Genomic DNA, 14,941 nt, shown 5'->3' with positions numbered 1-14,941 from the left:
ATGAAGGCTTTTCAGAGGAGAGGACCACAGAGGGCTGAAGTCTTGCCTTTTCCAGGGAATGGTGACAAGAGACACATGATCTTTGAATGGTATCATAAATTACTCATAATGCTTATGCTGCAAGCTGCAGCAATGTTACTAGGTCATAACAGATTTATCGTACTGCTCTGATTCCTGTTTGGATAACTTTTACTCTGTACTCTGACTAATGCATTATGGGAATTCAACCAACTCACAGGCACATTTTTAATAGAGCCCGATAGATACATCAGTCTGACGATACTACCAGCCAGTATCAATATTGGTAAGCCTTTTGATTTATATCAGATGATATGTCATTCCAAAGTTGAATGCAGAAAAAAGTTTTGGTACTGTTATACATCATTGCATAGTTTAAGCTGCTCCATTCACTACAACCCTATCAGCACTGTCTGCAGCACATATACCAGTGCTGGCATGACGAGGAAGTAGTTTGTAAAATACTCATTGCAAAGTTCATAGACAATGACACCCATTTACCAAGACTCACACCCTACTCACTACACAGTCCCCTTTAAAGTGTGTTACTAGTTTTGTAGTGCTGTCTTGATGTGTAGTAAAGATCCTAAAATATATATCACACTCATGGATACAGTGGGTGATTTTATACAGCCCTTGACAACTACCTAGCAAGGTACCTAGCCAGTTACAGTTTGTCAGTATAATATGTATTGCTATGTCCACCAAAATCACTCCCAAAAATCTAAATTCGGCCGGGCTCTAATTTTTTAACACTGTCTTCATGCAGCAAAGAAAAGCTCCGACAAAGCTGTACATAGACAAACGTAGAGCCAAGCCTCTCCATTTTAGGCTGTAATAAGACAGAGAGCAGACAGGAAGGGATTCACTTTCAAGGACAGTTGTGTCAAGTGACCCTGCATATCATAGTGGTCCTTAAAATTAAGCCATTTTCACCTCCATTCAACACTGTATATACTTGAGCTGCGCAATGCGTAAAATGCAATACATTGCTCGCACAATAGGGGGTAGCACAGTCAGGTACATTCTGGTGTCAAACCAGGTTTCTCTTGCGCTATTTTTTTACCATGGGAGGCTGATGTTGGGGTGTAAGGGTGTCTCTCTCTCTCTCGTCACACAGACGGCATTAACTCATGTAGTCTACATACTGACTCCGTAATCTGTTTTATGTATTCATTCATCCAGTTTAAAATCTGTGGGTAGCCACAGGTTCTGTTTCTTCTTCTGTAAATATCACGTAATGTGTTAAAATAAACTACATCTCTTGCATTACTGCCTCTGCCAGCGACATACGGTATTACACATGTTGCTGCGTCACGTATCAGAAAAATGGACGTTTGCATGAACTTGTGTTAAGTATGAAATGGCCCTTTCTGTTATTCTAGTGTTTACATGGTCACCTCTACACTGACACTTATTCTGTGAGAGCTCTACTCCCACACACTAAAGAGCCACAAGGTGACATTTGTTAATGACTGGCCCAAAGGAAGAGCACATGTTCCTGTCTTTTGTAGATGGCTGACATTTTATTTTAATGCAAGCTACCTGCACTCACGATGAAACAGGTTGCAAATGTCAGGAGCAAAGCCTTGGAGGCAGCAGGCCCGCTGCTTGCTGTACAGTTGAATCCTAACAGACCTTTATGTGCTTTACAGTTTGAGGCTCCATTCTATATCTCAGGGATGATCTCTTCCATATTCATGACCCACTGGCCCGGTGCACCTCGAGCACTGCTGTTATTCAGATGGGCTGTAATACAGCGTGAAGCCCACATGTCTTTTCAATCCACACTGTTTCAGTTCAAAAGGGTCCTAGGTGCTTGTGTTGATGCTTTTAAGTGTTGGTGTCCTTCTCATGCAAATGCATGAAAACTGTCCCCTACGTGCACTGCATTGAAACGCAGACCGCTGTGGGTAGAAGTCATTCTCTTGATGTTTTTGTCCTTCCTGCTGAATGGATGTAAATTTAAGAAGAATGGCTTTTACTACAACATGTTCCGTTCATGCCCATTTACCCCGTCCAACAGTTAACACAGCGCAGCACAAATGGCTCTGATTTTACATAAACTCTCCATATCCTAACAACAACCTTTAGATTCCAGACTGATTCTACATTCTGGAAGTTTCAAAGTAAAACATCAAAGATTCATTCTTCCAAAATCACTCCTGAAATGAATTCTATGTGAATAAAGCGTCCTGTATTTATGCACAAGTAAATCAAGGCAGCAAGCATTGTTAAAAGTAAATGCTGTTCTTACAATTAAGAGTGAGCTACATGACAATGACTTTATTTAGAGTGAAAAACCCACAGAGAATTAACAACCCTAACTCTGCAGTCCCACCTCCACAGGCCTTTGTAGCAAGTGTCAGCTCATTGTGTTGTTTAAACACAGTCATCCTGACTGCTTTACTGAACATCACACAGTATATAATGCTCTGCATGTATACACTATATAGTGCTATATTTGTACCTGTTTAAAGTGTTCACTATTGCTTCACATTACCAACATGTCGAACCCAAGCCAGAGACAACCACTTTATGACCGTGTATCATGACACATTTCATGAACATTTTAATACAAAAAAAGTTTATTATCCTCACGTGTGTAGTTCGGTGTATCTACATATGCTGTCCATAAACTGTATGCAAATTTTTTTCAGTTTTGTAGCCCAAAGCCTATTTCTAATGTGAAGTTTATATTGCATAGAATGTGGATTTGGATTTGTAGATTGTAGAATTACTGATAGGAAGTTGTTAATGCAATGCAGTAACGGTTTGTGACTGGACGAGACTTATGCATGTCTGTCAGTAGTATCATTCATTAACACTGTAAAAAGTTGAACATAAAACAGTGCTTTGACTTTTTTTCCGTTGATAAGAGACAGACCTTTCACCACTAAAAAAAACAGTGCATGTTCTGTCTAAAGAAAATGTGCGGTGGAAACACAAATTACAAAGTAGAGGATAGATTTAAATTGGGAAAGAATTCATACCTCTACTCTCCCTGTGGAGCAGGGACAATGCATAGCTGTCAACAAAAGCTTGACGTTACATCTTCTGAGAATTTCCTGTGAACACAGGAGACTCAGGAATTTTCAACAGTGAGATATTTACTAAACTGTTCTGATAAACTGCAAAAGCTGCAGAAGAAGAAAGTATGCTTTGTTTTGATGGGAGGAATCATTCCTCCCCCAACCTCTACTTCCTGTTTTCCTCTGTGTCTGCCCTTGCCTGTCTTTGCAGAGGATCTGTGATCTAAATGACAAGGACTATGGAGAACAGATAACTGTGGCCCTTATCGACATGACCATTCCATTTGCTGTGAGCCTGTTATCTTCTCCAGGTCTCCTGGCTGAGGTCTGTTTGGCAGTGTAGTCCTTTGAATTCGTATTGTTAGATAAAACTCTCAACTTCTGGCTCTTTAATTGGCTTAAGCAGCTTGGTACTGCCAATATCGCTGGTGATATTCCATTATTCTAACCCAATTTGTGCAAGCCTGAGACAGAAGAAGAGAAAGGGTAGCTCAGACTAGAAGAACCATTCTTTTTATAGCTAATGAGCACTGCAGAAGACATGGATATCTGAGCTAGCAGTAAAGGCTAATAGAACTGATCCTCTGTGACAGGTCAGACTGAGACCTGTTCCACTCTGTTCTATCCACGGCCCTCTCCATGGAAGCCCTTTGGGCAGTGGCTGTGCTGTAGGGCTGTGCTGGTCTGTCTGACTGGTCTCATCAGCTCTGGAGGTCTGAGAGGAAGGAGGTCACAGACAGGTCAACACAGAGAACACGCTCCCAGTGTGTGTGTGTGTGGTCAAGACAAGCAGAGTAGTTTTCTTATGGTCCAGTCATCTGTTTCCAGTCTCAGCCTGATATTTTGCAGACATATCTGAGCTGGATGCTCTATTCTGAGTTGTCAATCATGACATTTTCAAGGATAACACTAAATTCAACAGTAATCTTAATTTTGTGTAGCTGTGTAATAAGCATGATACTGTATCTGGTTATTATAGGGAATTTCAACTCAGACAGATACAATTTCAGGCAGCAGCTGAAACAACAAAAACATCTTTGAATCCAAGTTAAACAATGATAAAGTTAAAACAGGTCAGCACACCCTGAACTAACCTATTTATTACCATAAAAGAATTGATTACAGCTCTCTGTAGCATGAGGTTAACTGTTTTTCAGCGTATCAGGAAGTCAGAGCAGCACTTCCCTCATTTACTGTGACACTGGTGTAATATTCTAGAAACCAGCTGCGGAAAGACAGTGATCATGGCAACATTATTACGCTCTCTTGTCCTCAAAGCCTCTCTGCTGTTTCCATGTCAGTCAGCCCCAAATGGATCAGTACGAGGTCACAGACTAATTTAAGGTTTTGTTCTCCAATCTAGATACATTTTTGGATTTGCTATGATCTGTTCTGTCAGTGGGGACACATTGATAAAGTAAGTGTCAACTATGATCTGTAAGTAAGTGGGTGACTTTTACTCTTTGGATCTTGGAAAGGGTTTTCTGCTGTCATTTTCATTGTCATCGTGACAAATGTTCGGCATCGGCAGCACTGTCCTGTGCATTAACCGGTTCATATTTTGGCTCAGTGGCTTATATGCAAATACACACACTGCAACAACCTGTTGTGAAATCACTGTTGCTTAAGCTGAAACCCACTAAAAACATCAGCAGTAGCTATTTGATGCAAACATGCAGATGTAGCACACAGTGCTAGTGCTGTAATACTGTAGCTACCCTCCATGACAAACTGTTCAACAGCTCTTAACATCTCTCATCAGCACAAAGATACAAAAATGTCAAAACAGTGTTAGAGATAATTGAGGTTTTATTTTATTCATTCTACAGTGAGCTGAGGTGATCAGGGAGAGCTCACAGGGAGTTTAGAGCAGTTAAAGAGAGTGGCAGACTAAAGTGACCTACCTCTTCATATCATGATCTCAGAGCCGACTGTCAGCCAATCAGACTACTTTATACACCATTAGCATGGATTTAATAAGCCAAACTCTGCATACCAGTTTGAGTTTGAGCAGTGGCTACTTGGTCTGAATTTTACTACGCTTAGAAGTGTTTTATTCTGATGAAGGTTTAGTGAAAAGTTAGCGTAGTAGTGTAGATAGTTCCGTATTCATTCAGTCAATATGATGGCACATATCAGTTCGACTTAAGCAGAAGTTATGTCTTCATAAAGACAGAAGTCCTATGTATATTTCACAGACTTACTATGAAGACATCATCATGTGATTCAATGCACCATCATCTGCTCAGCTGTGATGCCAAAACTGCCACATGTGCTGCAGACAGTCTTGCACCATTGCATCTTTTGCACTCTCATACCAGTCTCAAATAAGCTGTTATAAGTTAAACCATTCCTGGACTGTTTACATTATGCCAACTGCACTGTCTTGCACTATTACATCCTTTGCACTCTCACTGCATTGTGCCTTCATTTTGTGCCTTGTATTTTGTGTGTGCCTAATTGTAGGTACATTTTTTACACTTTATATTTATCTTAAGTTCTTAGTTATATGTTATATGTTGCGGAGTGAAGAGTAACACAATTTCGATTCTCTGCATGTCCAGCACATAAAGCAGATTTGACAATAAAGCTGACTTTGACTTCTGACTTTGAGACAGTGGTGAAAGTGTTGGAAAAAGCTCAAGCTATGACACAGCTGTAGCATCTTATATTTGGTCAAATATAAATACATACATATACTGGATCATGTAAGTAATATGCAAATAGCCATGTAATCATAGCACAGAGTTCATGTAACTCCCTGCATTCCCTTGTTGTTTTTAAGTAATCTGCAGGAATCTGCATTCATTTAGTGTGATAAACCATATGATTTCAATTATCAGATCAGACAAATACTTCACAGCCAGCCTCTCTCGACAATTAACTGTTTTCTAAAGCACTGCAGCGTACATGCTGCCGGCAGCCCACGTTGGAGCTGACATGTGACACTGAGGAAAGCAAATCTGTCCGTGGCAGTGTGCGAAACAAGGGAGGAGATGAGATCCAAATCATATTCGCCATCTGCTTCGCTCTCTGTTTGTCTGCTGCCTAACTGAGGCTTCCAGTACACAGCACTTGAGACTAACAATGACAAACATACTTCACGTGCGCCGCCAGCCAAATATTGATCTAGCGCCTGTTATGCTCAGCACATTATGCTGAGGTGGGAAAGTACATTGCTCTAACAAATGTTTCCAGGTGCACAGCAGGGGGATACAGTTTCTACTTTCAGTTGCTACATTAAATGTCAGCCTACTGATGGCTGGTCCGGTCTAAATAAAGATACCTAGATATTACATGATATGTTTACAACAGTGGGGCAACTACAGAGGCCAAGACTAGTGAGGCAGGACTGAGTGGAACAAAAACAAGACATGATCCGTCTTTTTAGTTTCTATTAAATCTGTCCAGCACAAAAAAAAAAAATTCAGTTCAGTTTAAAGAAGAACTTTTAAAGCAAAACTCTTCTGCTGGTGGTCATGTTAGTTAGTTAGTACCCCCTCTATTATTCAATATTTATGATGTAAACAAATCATAAAAATGATCTGCTCATAACTGGTCTTAGTATTAGGCAACTTTTTTTTTTACTGTGCCGTTATTTATTTAGTAAAAATGAAGCCAAAGAAAAAAAATCATATTCATATTGTGTTTCTTCTTACTGCTGCCATAGGATTCATTAGTGAGAGTGGCAGCAGATGCTGCTGATCACCAGCAGGTGTACAGACTTATATATAAAGGGGGGGAGGTACTAATTTTTTGACATGACTGTAGAGGTGAAAAATCTAAGTATTAACAGACTACACAACAGTTACACACGAGACTACACAACTACAGCAAAGAAACTGCAGCTATTGACTAAATATGGTCAGATTTTGAGATTCAGTGTGTGTGGTCTGATCTGTTTGAGAGAGTTTCATTTTGTCAGAACAGAACCGAAGAACAGAAGAAGGCAGCATCAACAGCTTAGAGTGTCTAGAAACGGTTTGCTGGAAAAGGATGCTGCAGCTAAGACTCAGTCTCTCTCAATGGCTCGATTGTACTTCAGAGTATAGTCTTTGTCTACAATCAGTGAACTGAAAGCAACCACTGGAAACAGCACAGGCACAGGCGTGTCTATGAGCAGTCTGAACCATCCAAAGAAGTTCACTTGCCAGAAAAACATGAAAACACTTTTAGGTGTTTTACTACAAAGCAAATGTGCCACCTTGTTTCTATCACCTGGCTAACCAATGAGTCAGCTGTTCAGTTACATTAGTCTAATGACAGCGCTCTCTTACCCGAGTGGTGGTAGCAAACATGTACTTGTCTCGGAGCTGGAAGCTGTCCACCTGTTCCAGTATCACCCTGCGGTTCTGCTTGCTCTGGAAGAAGTCTGTGCTGCTGAGTATAGTGGAGACGCCATCAGGTTCATGTCTTTGGACCAGCACAGTGGTGGGGGGGTCGTAGGGTTCCACGCCCCTGAGATGTCAGAAGATTGGAGGAGATGACAGCAGGAGGATTGGCATGAGGTACAGACAGAAAGGTCAGAAAGGATGGAGGAAGAAAATTTGATACATTTAGTCAGTTGTCCTTGAAACAGCACAGACATTGTATACACACCAAAATACAGGTACATGGTTTTATTTATGACATTTATTTATGTTTAAATCCTGATTGGCTGACCTGTGTGCACCACTCCCTGTTCCATGACTTGTGTTTCAATCATCATCCTGTCCCAGAAAGTTCGTACATTGTTTCAACATAATATACAAAAAGATAATATAAAAAAAATTGTTATACTTCTTAGAAAAAATTTTAACTTTACCAGATTACCAAAGTACGGTATATGATTATGTTTTATTCATCTCATTCATCATCAATTAAATCAATTTCTAAATGTCAGTATAATAGACTATAATGGCAGGGACAGAGAAGGCTTAGTCAGACAAAGAGAGGTCAAACTGTGAACACACTGGCTACAGTCTTTGTTAAAAATATTATTACAGCAAGACTCCAGGTGCAGTCAAAAAAGTGCAGTGTGCTCAGGGAAAAATGAATTTGCATTCAAGTCATTTTCAGTCACCTTAACAACCCCTAGAGGTCAGGAAGTCCCAATGTAGGTCCTCTGTGGGTGTTCTTTGACTCACCCTCATGACAGACTGACAAATGGACAAAAATCCATGCTAAAATATCATTAAATGAAATTTGGCGGCACTATGGTGATCACTGTCACCTCACAGAATGAATGTTTGATTTTCTGTTTTTCATATCAGTGTAACCCTAACCCTAAATTAACTGGGTTCTTCTGGCGTTCACTGGGGCTGACAATGAATTCTTTGTCATTTTTGCATTACAAATGGCAAGATGATAAATAAAAGTGCAAAATACAGACTATATAGCATGTTCAAGCTGAAAATATCTGTCTGTGTCAACCTTGAAAAACAGCCTGGTCAAGCTATTTGCGTCTGCATGTGTACAGTGAGGCGCTGTTCAGAAATCGTGGCATGGAGAGTCAGCGGAATGAATGAAGGAGGTTCACTGCGTCTTATCGTCAGCCTTCCAAATCAGCGTGTTTTCTCCAGACTCTCGAGAGCTGAACAGAGAGAGCAGTGTCCCGGCTCAGCTCGGCCTCTGTGGCATTCGTTCAAAGGTCCCTGTTCAACTGATGGACGCTGTCTGGGCCGAGAGTGCATGGAGAGCTATTCGTAGTCTATCTCTGTTCTTTCCTTTGAATTCATCTCTGTCCCTTCTAAACACCCTTCCCTCCCTGCTTTGCCACTTTCTTTTGTCATTCAATGTGGCCCTCCTCACATGTTTCTGCAGCAACATTTCTTCTTTTTATACTGTATGGTGGATTTCTTTTAGATAATTTCACCTAACATTCTCATCTTATATATCAACACTTAAAATGCAAACAATATTCATAGAATCTAACAAAAAAACCTCTGCCAGACAACTCACTTCCTTTACAGACCTTCACAATAAAAGCACTCACCACCTAACATAAAATAACATTGAAGGGTTACCTATATAAATGTTTGCTGGCACTATTATAATAGCCACTATAAACTGCTGGTCATAGCAGATTAATAATGGTGTGACCTGCCTCAGGGAGCTCATGCTCCACCTCTTTGCCTGTATTTGAAGTTTAGGCAGACTGTTACGCTGCCAGTTTGACTATAGTGAACTACTGTCTACTACAAACAGCCTAACACCAAAAGCACAGTACACAAAGGTTGCATTGGATTCATTTAATTTAATTTTAATTCTTTTAAAAAAAAAAGTTTTATAATCCTTTATTAGTCCCATAGAGGGGAAATTTCTTGAGGCTGCTGCCAAGCGATGTCATACAATGACCAGCAAGGCACGCCACACACCAGTGAGTACACTGGAGGCAGTGCGGGTAAAGTGCCTTGCCCAAGGACCCACAGTGACTAGGGAGGAGTTGGGATTGAACCACCAACCTTCCGGTTATTGGACAACCCTGCTCGACCACAGAGCCACTGCTGTCCAATTGAATTTAATTTGAAGTTTTTTTAGAAATAATTATTCAACAAAGTTTTATATGATAGGTTACACATGAGTTTGTGACATGGGTCACCATTGCTTGCTTGATTCCTCCAGTTTGCACCAGTGAAACTAAAACACAGTATATTCAGTTGCATTTATACAATGAGGACTGTTTTTCCCCGATCTCTCCTTTCTGCAGTTCTCTGTGTTTCATTACACTTTGACAGAATGTTTGTATCTCTTTCTATAATCCATGTGTAAGAAGAAACTACACTGTTTTCCAGTATAAGTTAGGAAGGTGGGCGTCCCCATCAATTTGGGTTAGGTCTGAACAGATCCAGCTGCAGGCTAACATGCAAGCCTGACTATAGTTTTGGCTATCCACACTTTAGCAGCACCCCCGCTAAAGCCAGAGCAAACAGGATTAGACCAACGTTGGACAATGCCACAGGGGAAGAGCTTAAGATCAATCCTTATTTGTGCTGCCTTTGTCCTCAATTTGCAATTTCTCTTGGCTAGTGAAACACTGCAGTGATGTGGCTTTAAGAGGCTTGATCAGATTTAGTTCAGGCAAGTTCAGATTTAAGAACTTGGGAAGATGAAAAGTTAAGAATGATGAAGTATTTTTTTTGTAATTTATTTTTAATTGTTTTGTTTGTATCTGCTCATCAATTAGATGATATGATGTCCCTGCTGTTGCAAAGTCTGGCCCACTAATGACTTTCCAATATTAAATTAAATACAGGGTTTTTAAATAGACCTGCGTGCGATTTTTAAAAAAATGCATTGATCAATGTATTACCTGCTTGTGATCAGCAGTCACTAAGCAGCACATATTTGGCTGATCTGCAAGCTTGAGAAAACTGGTTTGTACAAGCAGAAAAATGTAACATGTTACATTTAATCTATTCTATCTATAACATGTGGAGCACCCATTCTCTCCACTACTGACCATGGAAACACATTGTGCATGTTGATACCATTTGATTTATATTTTTCATTTATATATCTTAATAGCTGGGCTATACTGCACAAAGACACTACCTCTACCAATGACTGTGCTGTTTGCTTAGTGTTGCGTGACTTCACATTGCAGTCAACAACAAGCCCACAATGGGTTAAGTAAAGCTCCTTTTTTGTTTCTTCAGCGTTCCTTCTGTGCCCTGCCTTTGACACACAACGGCATTAGTATTCTAATTAGGTGCACTCAATTCAACAATGTAATGAAAACTGTCTACAAAGAGGTGTGTAGGTGGGTGCCAGCACACGTTATCCTGTTATCTATGTGGAAGGCTTGTTTGCAGAGCAAAAAGTAATTTAACTTCCTCAGGGAAAGCAGTGAGGGCGACTTGCAGGCCCATGTAATGTGTCGAAAGGAGCTTCCATCTGGCATACTCTCAAACAGGACGGGAGACATTTATTCATCTGAATACTCTTTATCAGCAAGTACAAATCAGAGTGGTCTGAAGGCGATGTTGTGTTCTTAGTATTCTGAAGCATTAGGGTGTATGTAATCACTGGTTTGGTTGTCAGGCTGATGGCAGCAGAGCAGTTCAAAGGCCGGTAAAGGACAGAATAGTGCTAAACCAAAGAAAGTCCATTCGTTTTTATCAAAGCCTAAAGCAGTCCAGTTTTATACACAGCAGGTATAATTATTTCGCAACTGCACATAACAGTCATATTTTGTCAAATAATAGCAGTTAGTGCAAATTAAATACTACATCACTTAACTGCATTTTATATTGTTTCCAATATTGCTTGAAGTGGGCTATAGAGTTATTAACTAAAAATATGTGGATCATTGATTATTAGCATTGATTATTAGCTGTTTAGCAATGGACAAGATGATTACTATAAAAACTGATATGCAATACCTGCGGTTGCCGGTATGTCACAAACTGCTTTAAAAATGTGTCAATCATCTAATTACATGGGAAAGAAGTAGAAGCTGTTCTCAGATACAAGATACTGACAAAATGAAAGTAAACTATTAAAACTAAGTCTAGCCCTGTTCACTGACTGAAAATAAACCCAGCCCAGCCTTAAAGACAAACACAGCACTGTTTTAAAAAAAGGAAAAAATACTGCCCTCACATGCACAGGCACATGCATCTACATTACTACTGGTATTATGGATAATAAATAATGTTACTCTTAGTAAGAAAGCACAGATGCTATGTTTCTTCCAGTTTCTTTTGAGGATCATAAAGTTTGTATCCAGTGCTCCCTTGTCCATGTGTAGGCCAAAACGTTCCTATAAAAACTGGCCGCTGCAGACAGAGACGCAGGTACCAGGCAGTGTACAAACGGTTGAAGGCTGGCAGTGCAGGATTCGGTGCTGCATCAACCTCTTCTGCCTACTTACTCCTACCAATTCATCTGCACTGTCTTTTGCGTATTAAAATAGCCCTGAAAGCGTTAAGCTATGAAATCTTAAAAAAGAGGACGTACATTTTGTAGCTTAAACCACATGAAGCATTTTATCCCAGCGGACTAACCATGCTCTAATGACATACAGCTTCTTCAAAACTGGAACAGTTTTCTGAGCAGGTGTTTCCAGCTGCTGGATTAAACAAGTGAATCCCATCAGATATGACTATAATTTCATGTAATCCCTAAAACAATTAGGACTACAATCAATGAGAAGATTTAGGTTTTGTTTAATTGTTTAATGGGTCCCATCTGATGTATGTCCAATAAAGATGCAGGTTCTGCAGCTGTTTCTGTGTACAGTTACAACCTGAAAGCTGAGAGAGCTGACCTGAGCCCCGTCTAAAAGATTGTATGTACGTTCTTTTACATATACACCCTCCTGTGTATGACATGCTTGTCGTGAGCTGAGACAGCCGGTATCTTACCAAAAGAAGGTCTTTACGTGCTCTTGGATCAACACCCACGTCTCCCCAAAGTCGTCTGATTTCCACAGCTATGAAGGCATGAGGGGAGAGAGGGAGGAGGAGGAGGAGGGAGGGGAGAGAAGAAGCAGAGGGGGATGGTGCACTGTAAAAATGTAGGTCATGCTCATTCCTTCGTTTTGGCTCTTGCACATGACAAAGAAAAGAGAGAGACGTTTGGCGCTATTGTGCTTGAAATCACAAAGAATTCTAAAAAGCTTCCTGTACGCTCAGGTTACAATGACGGATTGAATCAGTGATAAATGTTCAATACAGGCTCAAAAGGTGCAACAAATAAAAAATATGATCAAAGGAAGAACACTTTCCTTTTGTTTATGTTTACTGTGACTAGCACTCAAACAGCAAAAGAGCAGTGCTGCTCCCGCGGTACCAAATAAACTGATTTTACACTGAACACACCCATGTCATTCCTGTGGTTTCACACTAGATTTTATCGTCAACAACAATAATAGCACTACACAGTGAAAAAGAAAGTGAGGAGTCAGACAGGCCTTTACCTGCTTGTTTGGGTGAGAGCTGTCGTAGCCGAGCACCAGGTTGGATCGTCTGGAGTGGAGCAGCAGGTCGGTCGGTTTGAAAGGAAGGGAGAAGCCCTGCACGCTCTTACAGAAGTCAAAAGTGTTCCACAAGTAGTTGTTGGTGGAGTCAATGAAAAGGTACTGCAGGAGAAGAAGCACAAAACATGGGTGAGATTGTAAACATTTCCACAGGCTATACTTTGTGTAATGTGAATAATTAAATGGAGCTTTTTTTAACCTAAAGAAGAAAACTGTTCAATTTCAAACCACTTTAATGCAATGGTTTGTAAATAATTTACATATTAGTCCAAAGACAAACTTTAAAATGTTAAGATTCATTGTTTCACAGCTAGGCTCAGAGCATTGATTCCAGGCTTCAGGCTAATAAGCTCTCATCTCAGCTCTTAGATTTGATAATGTTGAAAACATCCATCCTTTCAAAGAGTATCTAATTTCATTGTGTCTGGGAAATAAAACAACTAATGAAAGGGGAGGTAACTTACTTGCCCAATAAGAGCCTGATTGTTTAAGCTATGCATGCAGGTGGAGTAACCTGTTAAGTCTTTACTTAGTCTTTCTACAAGCAAAGAAAAGGGCACCCTGACCAAGCATGCAGAAATCCATCTATTCTCAGTTTTATCTACCCAGTCTGCATGTGTCCACTTTCATTGCTTCCCCTTCTCCTCAGTTGCTGTTCATATGTTTGAGTGACCCTGGACCTGACACCAACAGCCTGCTGAAACGTTGCCCACAGCAGAACCTGAGCTGTCGTCCTTATTGCTGGTGAGTAACTATAGAGTCCTGAAAGCAATGACGATACAGCACAGCACACAGTATACACCTAACATAAAAGCCTTTACAAAAAGAATAGGGACAAAACCTCCAGAATAATCAAGTCCAAAAAACCTCACAGACCTCTCAGTCTGGCAGCGCTCTAAGGCAGATTTAGAGCCCAAGGGAGAGGTATAACATATAATATCCCCATGAGTATGGAGCCACTAAGGTATTTTCTAGAAATTGCCTGACAAACGAGAAGATATGAAAGGATCCTTATCAAGAAATGCTAAAAAGATTAAGCATTGAGCTAATATAATCCATATAAATAAGCTATAAAATCAAAGTGTATACGGTGCATGTGACTCACTGCTATCTTAGTTCTCCAAAAATCTTTTTTCTATTTTTGAGAAGTTGATTCATACCCCCATCTTCTCATAGCTCCACCTCTGCAATATATTCATCTTTGCCGTCTTTGCATCTCGACTGCAAATGTTTCAAAAAGATCCTCACCAGCAGAACAGATCATAATTCACCCACTGGAAATCTGTTCATTTTTAGTAAGGTGAAAGAAACCTCAAGACTAAGCTTCTTGGCTCACTAGGAAAAAAAATAAAACCTTGTAATGTGACTGTGACTTACCCTCCGGTTGTCTGCAGGGCTGTGATAGAACTGGGAGATGACCTGCTTGCTGCCGTCCTTCACCTTGCCCCCTGAGAGCTGGAACTTGTCTGAGACAAGTGTGAAGGTGGTCCCGTAATCGTAAGACACGTAGACCTGAAGGCAAAGAGGGGAGGAGGAAAAAAATCTATTTCAGACAGCAATATGTATTTGTTCTTTATATTACAACGTTGTTGATTATTCGTATGCTAGAGTAATTGGTAGAGTGTTTGTATCTTCCAACAGTACATGGTTTATTCAAGCATTAGAAAGTCAAACCCACTGCACCTGAACCGCAATTCACCTAAAAATGATGAACAACAGCTACAACACTGTGGAAACTACTGCAACAGCAAACCACCTCAAAGCTCAAAACACTTTACCTGACGAGACCATGATTAGTTCCTGTTCATAGGACAGCACTACTTTACCAGATGAGCACCATCTGTAAACATAATTAGCTATAATATGGCTTCCAACAGGGAAGCTGTCCACACCCAGGAGCAGAGGGAATACATGTTTGCAAACAGGCTGG

At 40.3% G+C, this 14,941-nt stretch overlaps 1 protein-coding gene across 2 annotated transcripts in view; it reads right to left on the bottom strand.

The window, feature by feature from the left end:
- sorl1 (sortilin-related receptor, L(DLR class) A repeats containing) overlaps positions 1-14,941 on the bottom strand; it is a 65,493-nt gene that overhangs the window by 32,489 nt on the left and 18,063 nt on the right. For both annotated transcript variants that reach the window (XM_028418892.1, XM_028418893.1), the window contains exons 3-6: positions 14,389-14,523; positions 12,952-13,113; positions 12,398-12,465; positions 7,328-7,508 (exon numbers count right to left, since the gene is read on the bottom strand). In XM_028418892.1, the coding sequence (XP_028274693.1) occupies positions 7,328-7,508; positions 12,398-12,465; positions 12,952-13,113; positions 14,389-14,523 (546 nt within the window). The remainder of the gene's footprint in view (positions 1-7,327; positions 7,509-12,397; positions 12,466-12,951; positions 13,114-14,388; positions 14,524-14,941) is intronic.

Source organism: Parambassis ranga, chromosome 13, assembly GCF_900634625.1.
Source record: "Parambassis ranga chromosome 13, fParRan2.1, whole genome shotgun sequence".
In the NCBI taxonomy this organism is placed as follows: Eukaryota; Metazoa; Chordata; class Actinopteri; family Ambassidae; genus Parambassis; species Parambassis ranga.
The sequence above is the reverse complement of the archived record's forward strand: the minus strand, read 5'-3'. Positions and strand labels throughout refer to the sequence as shown.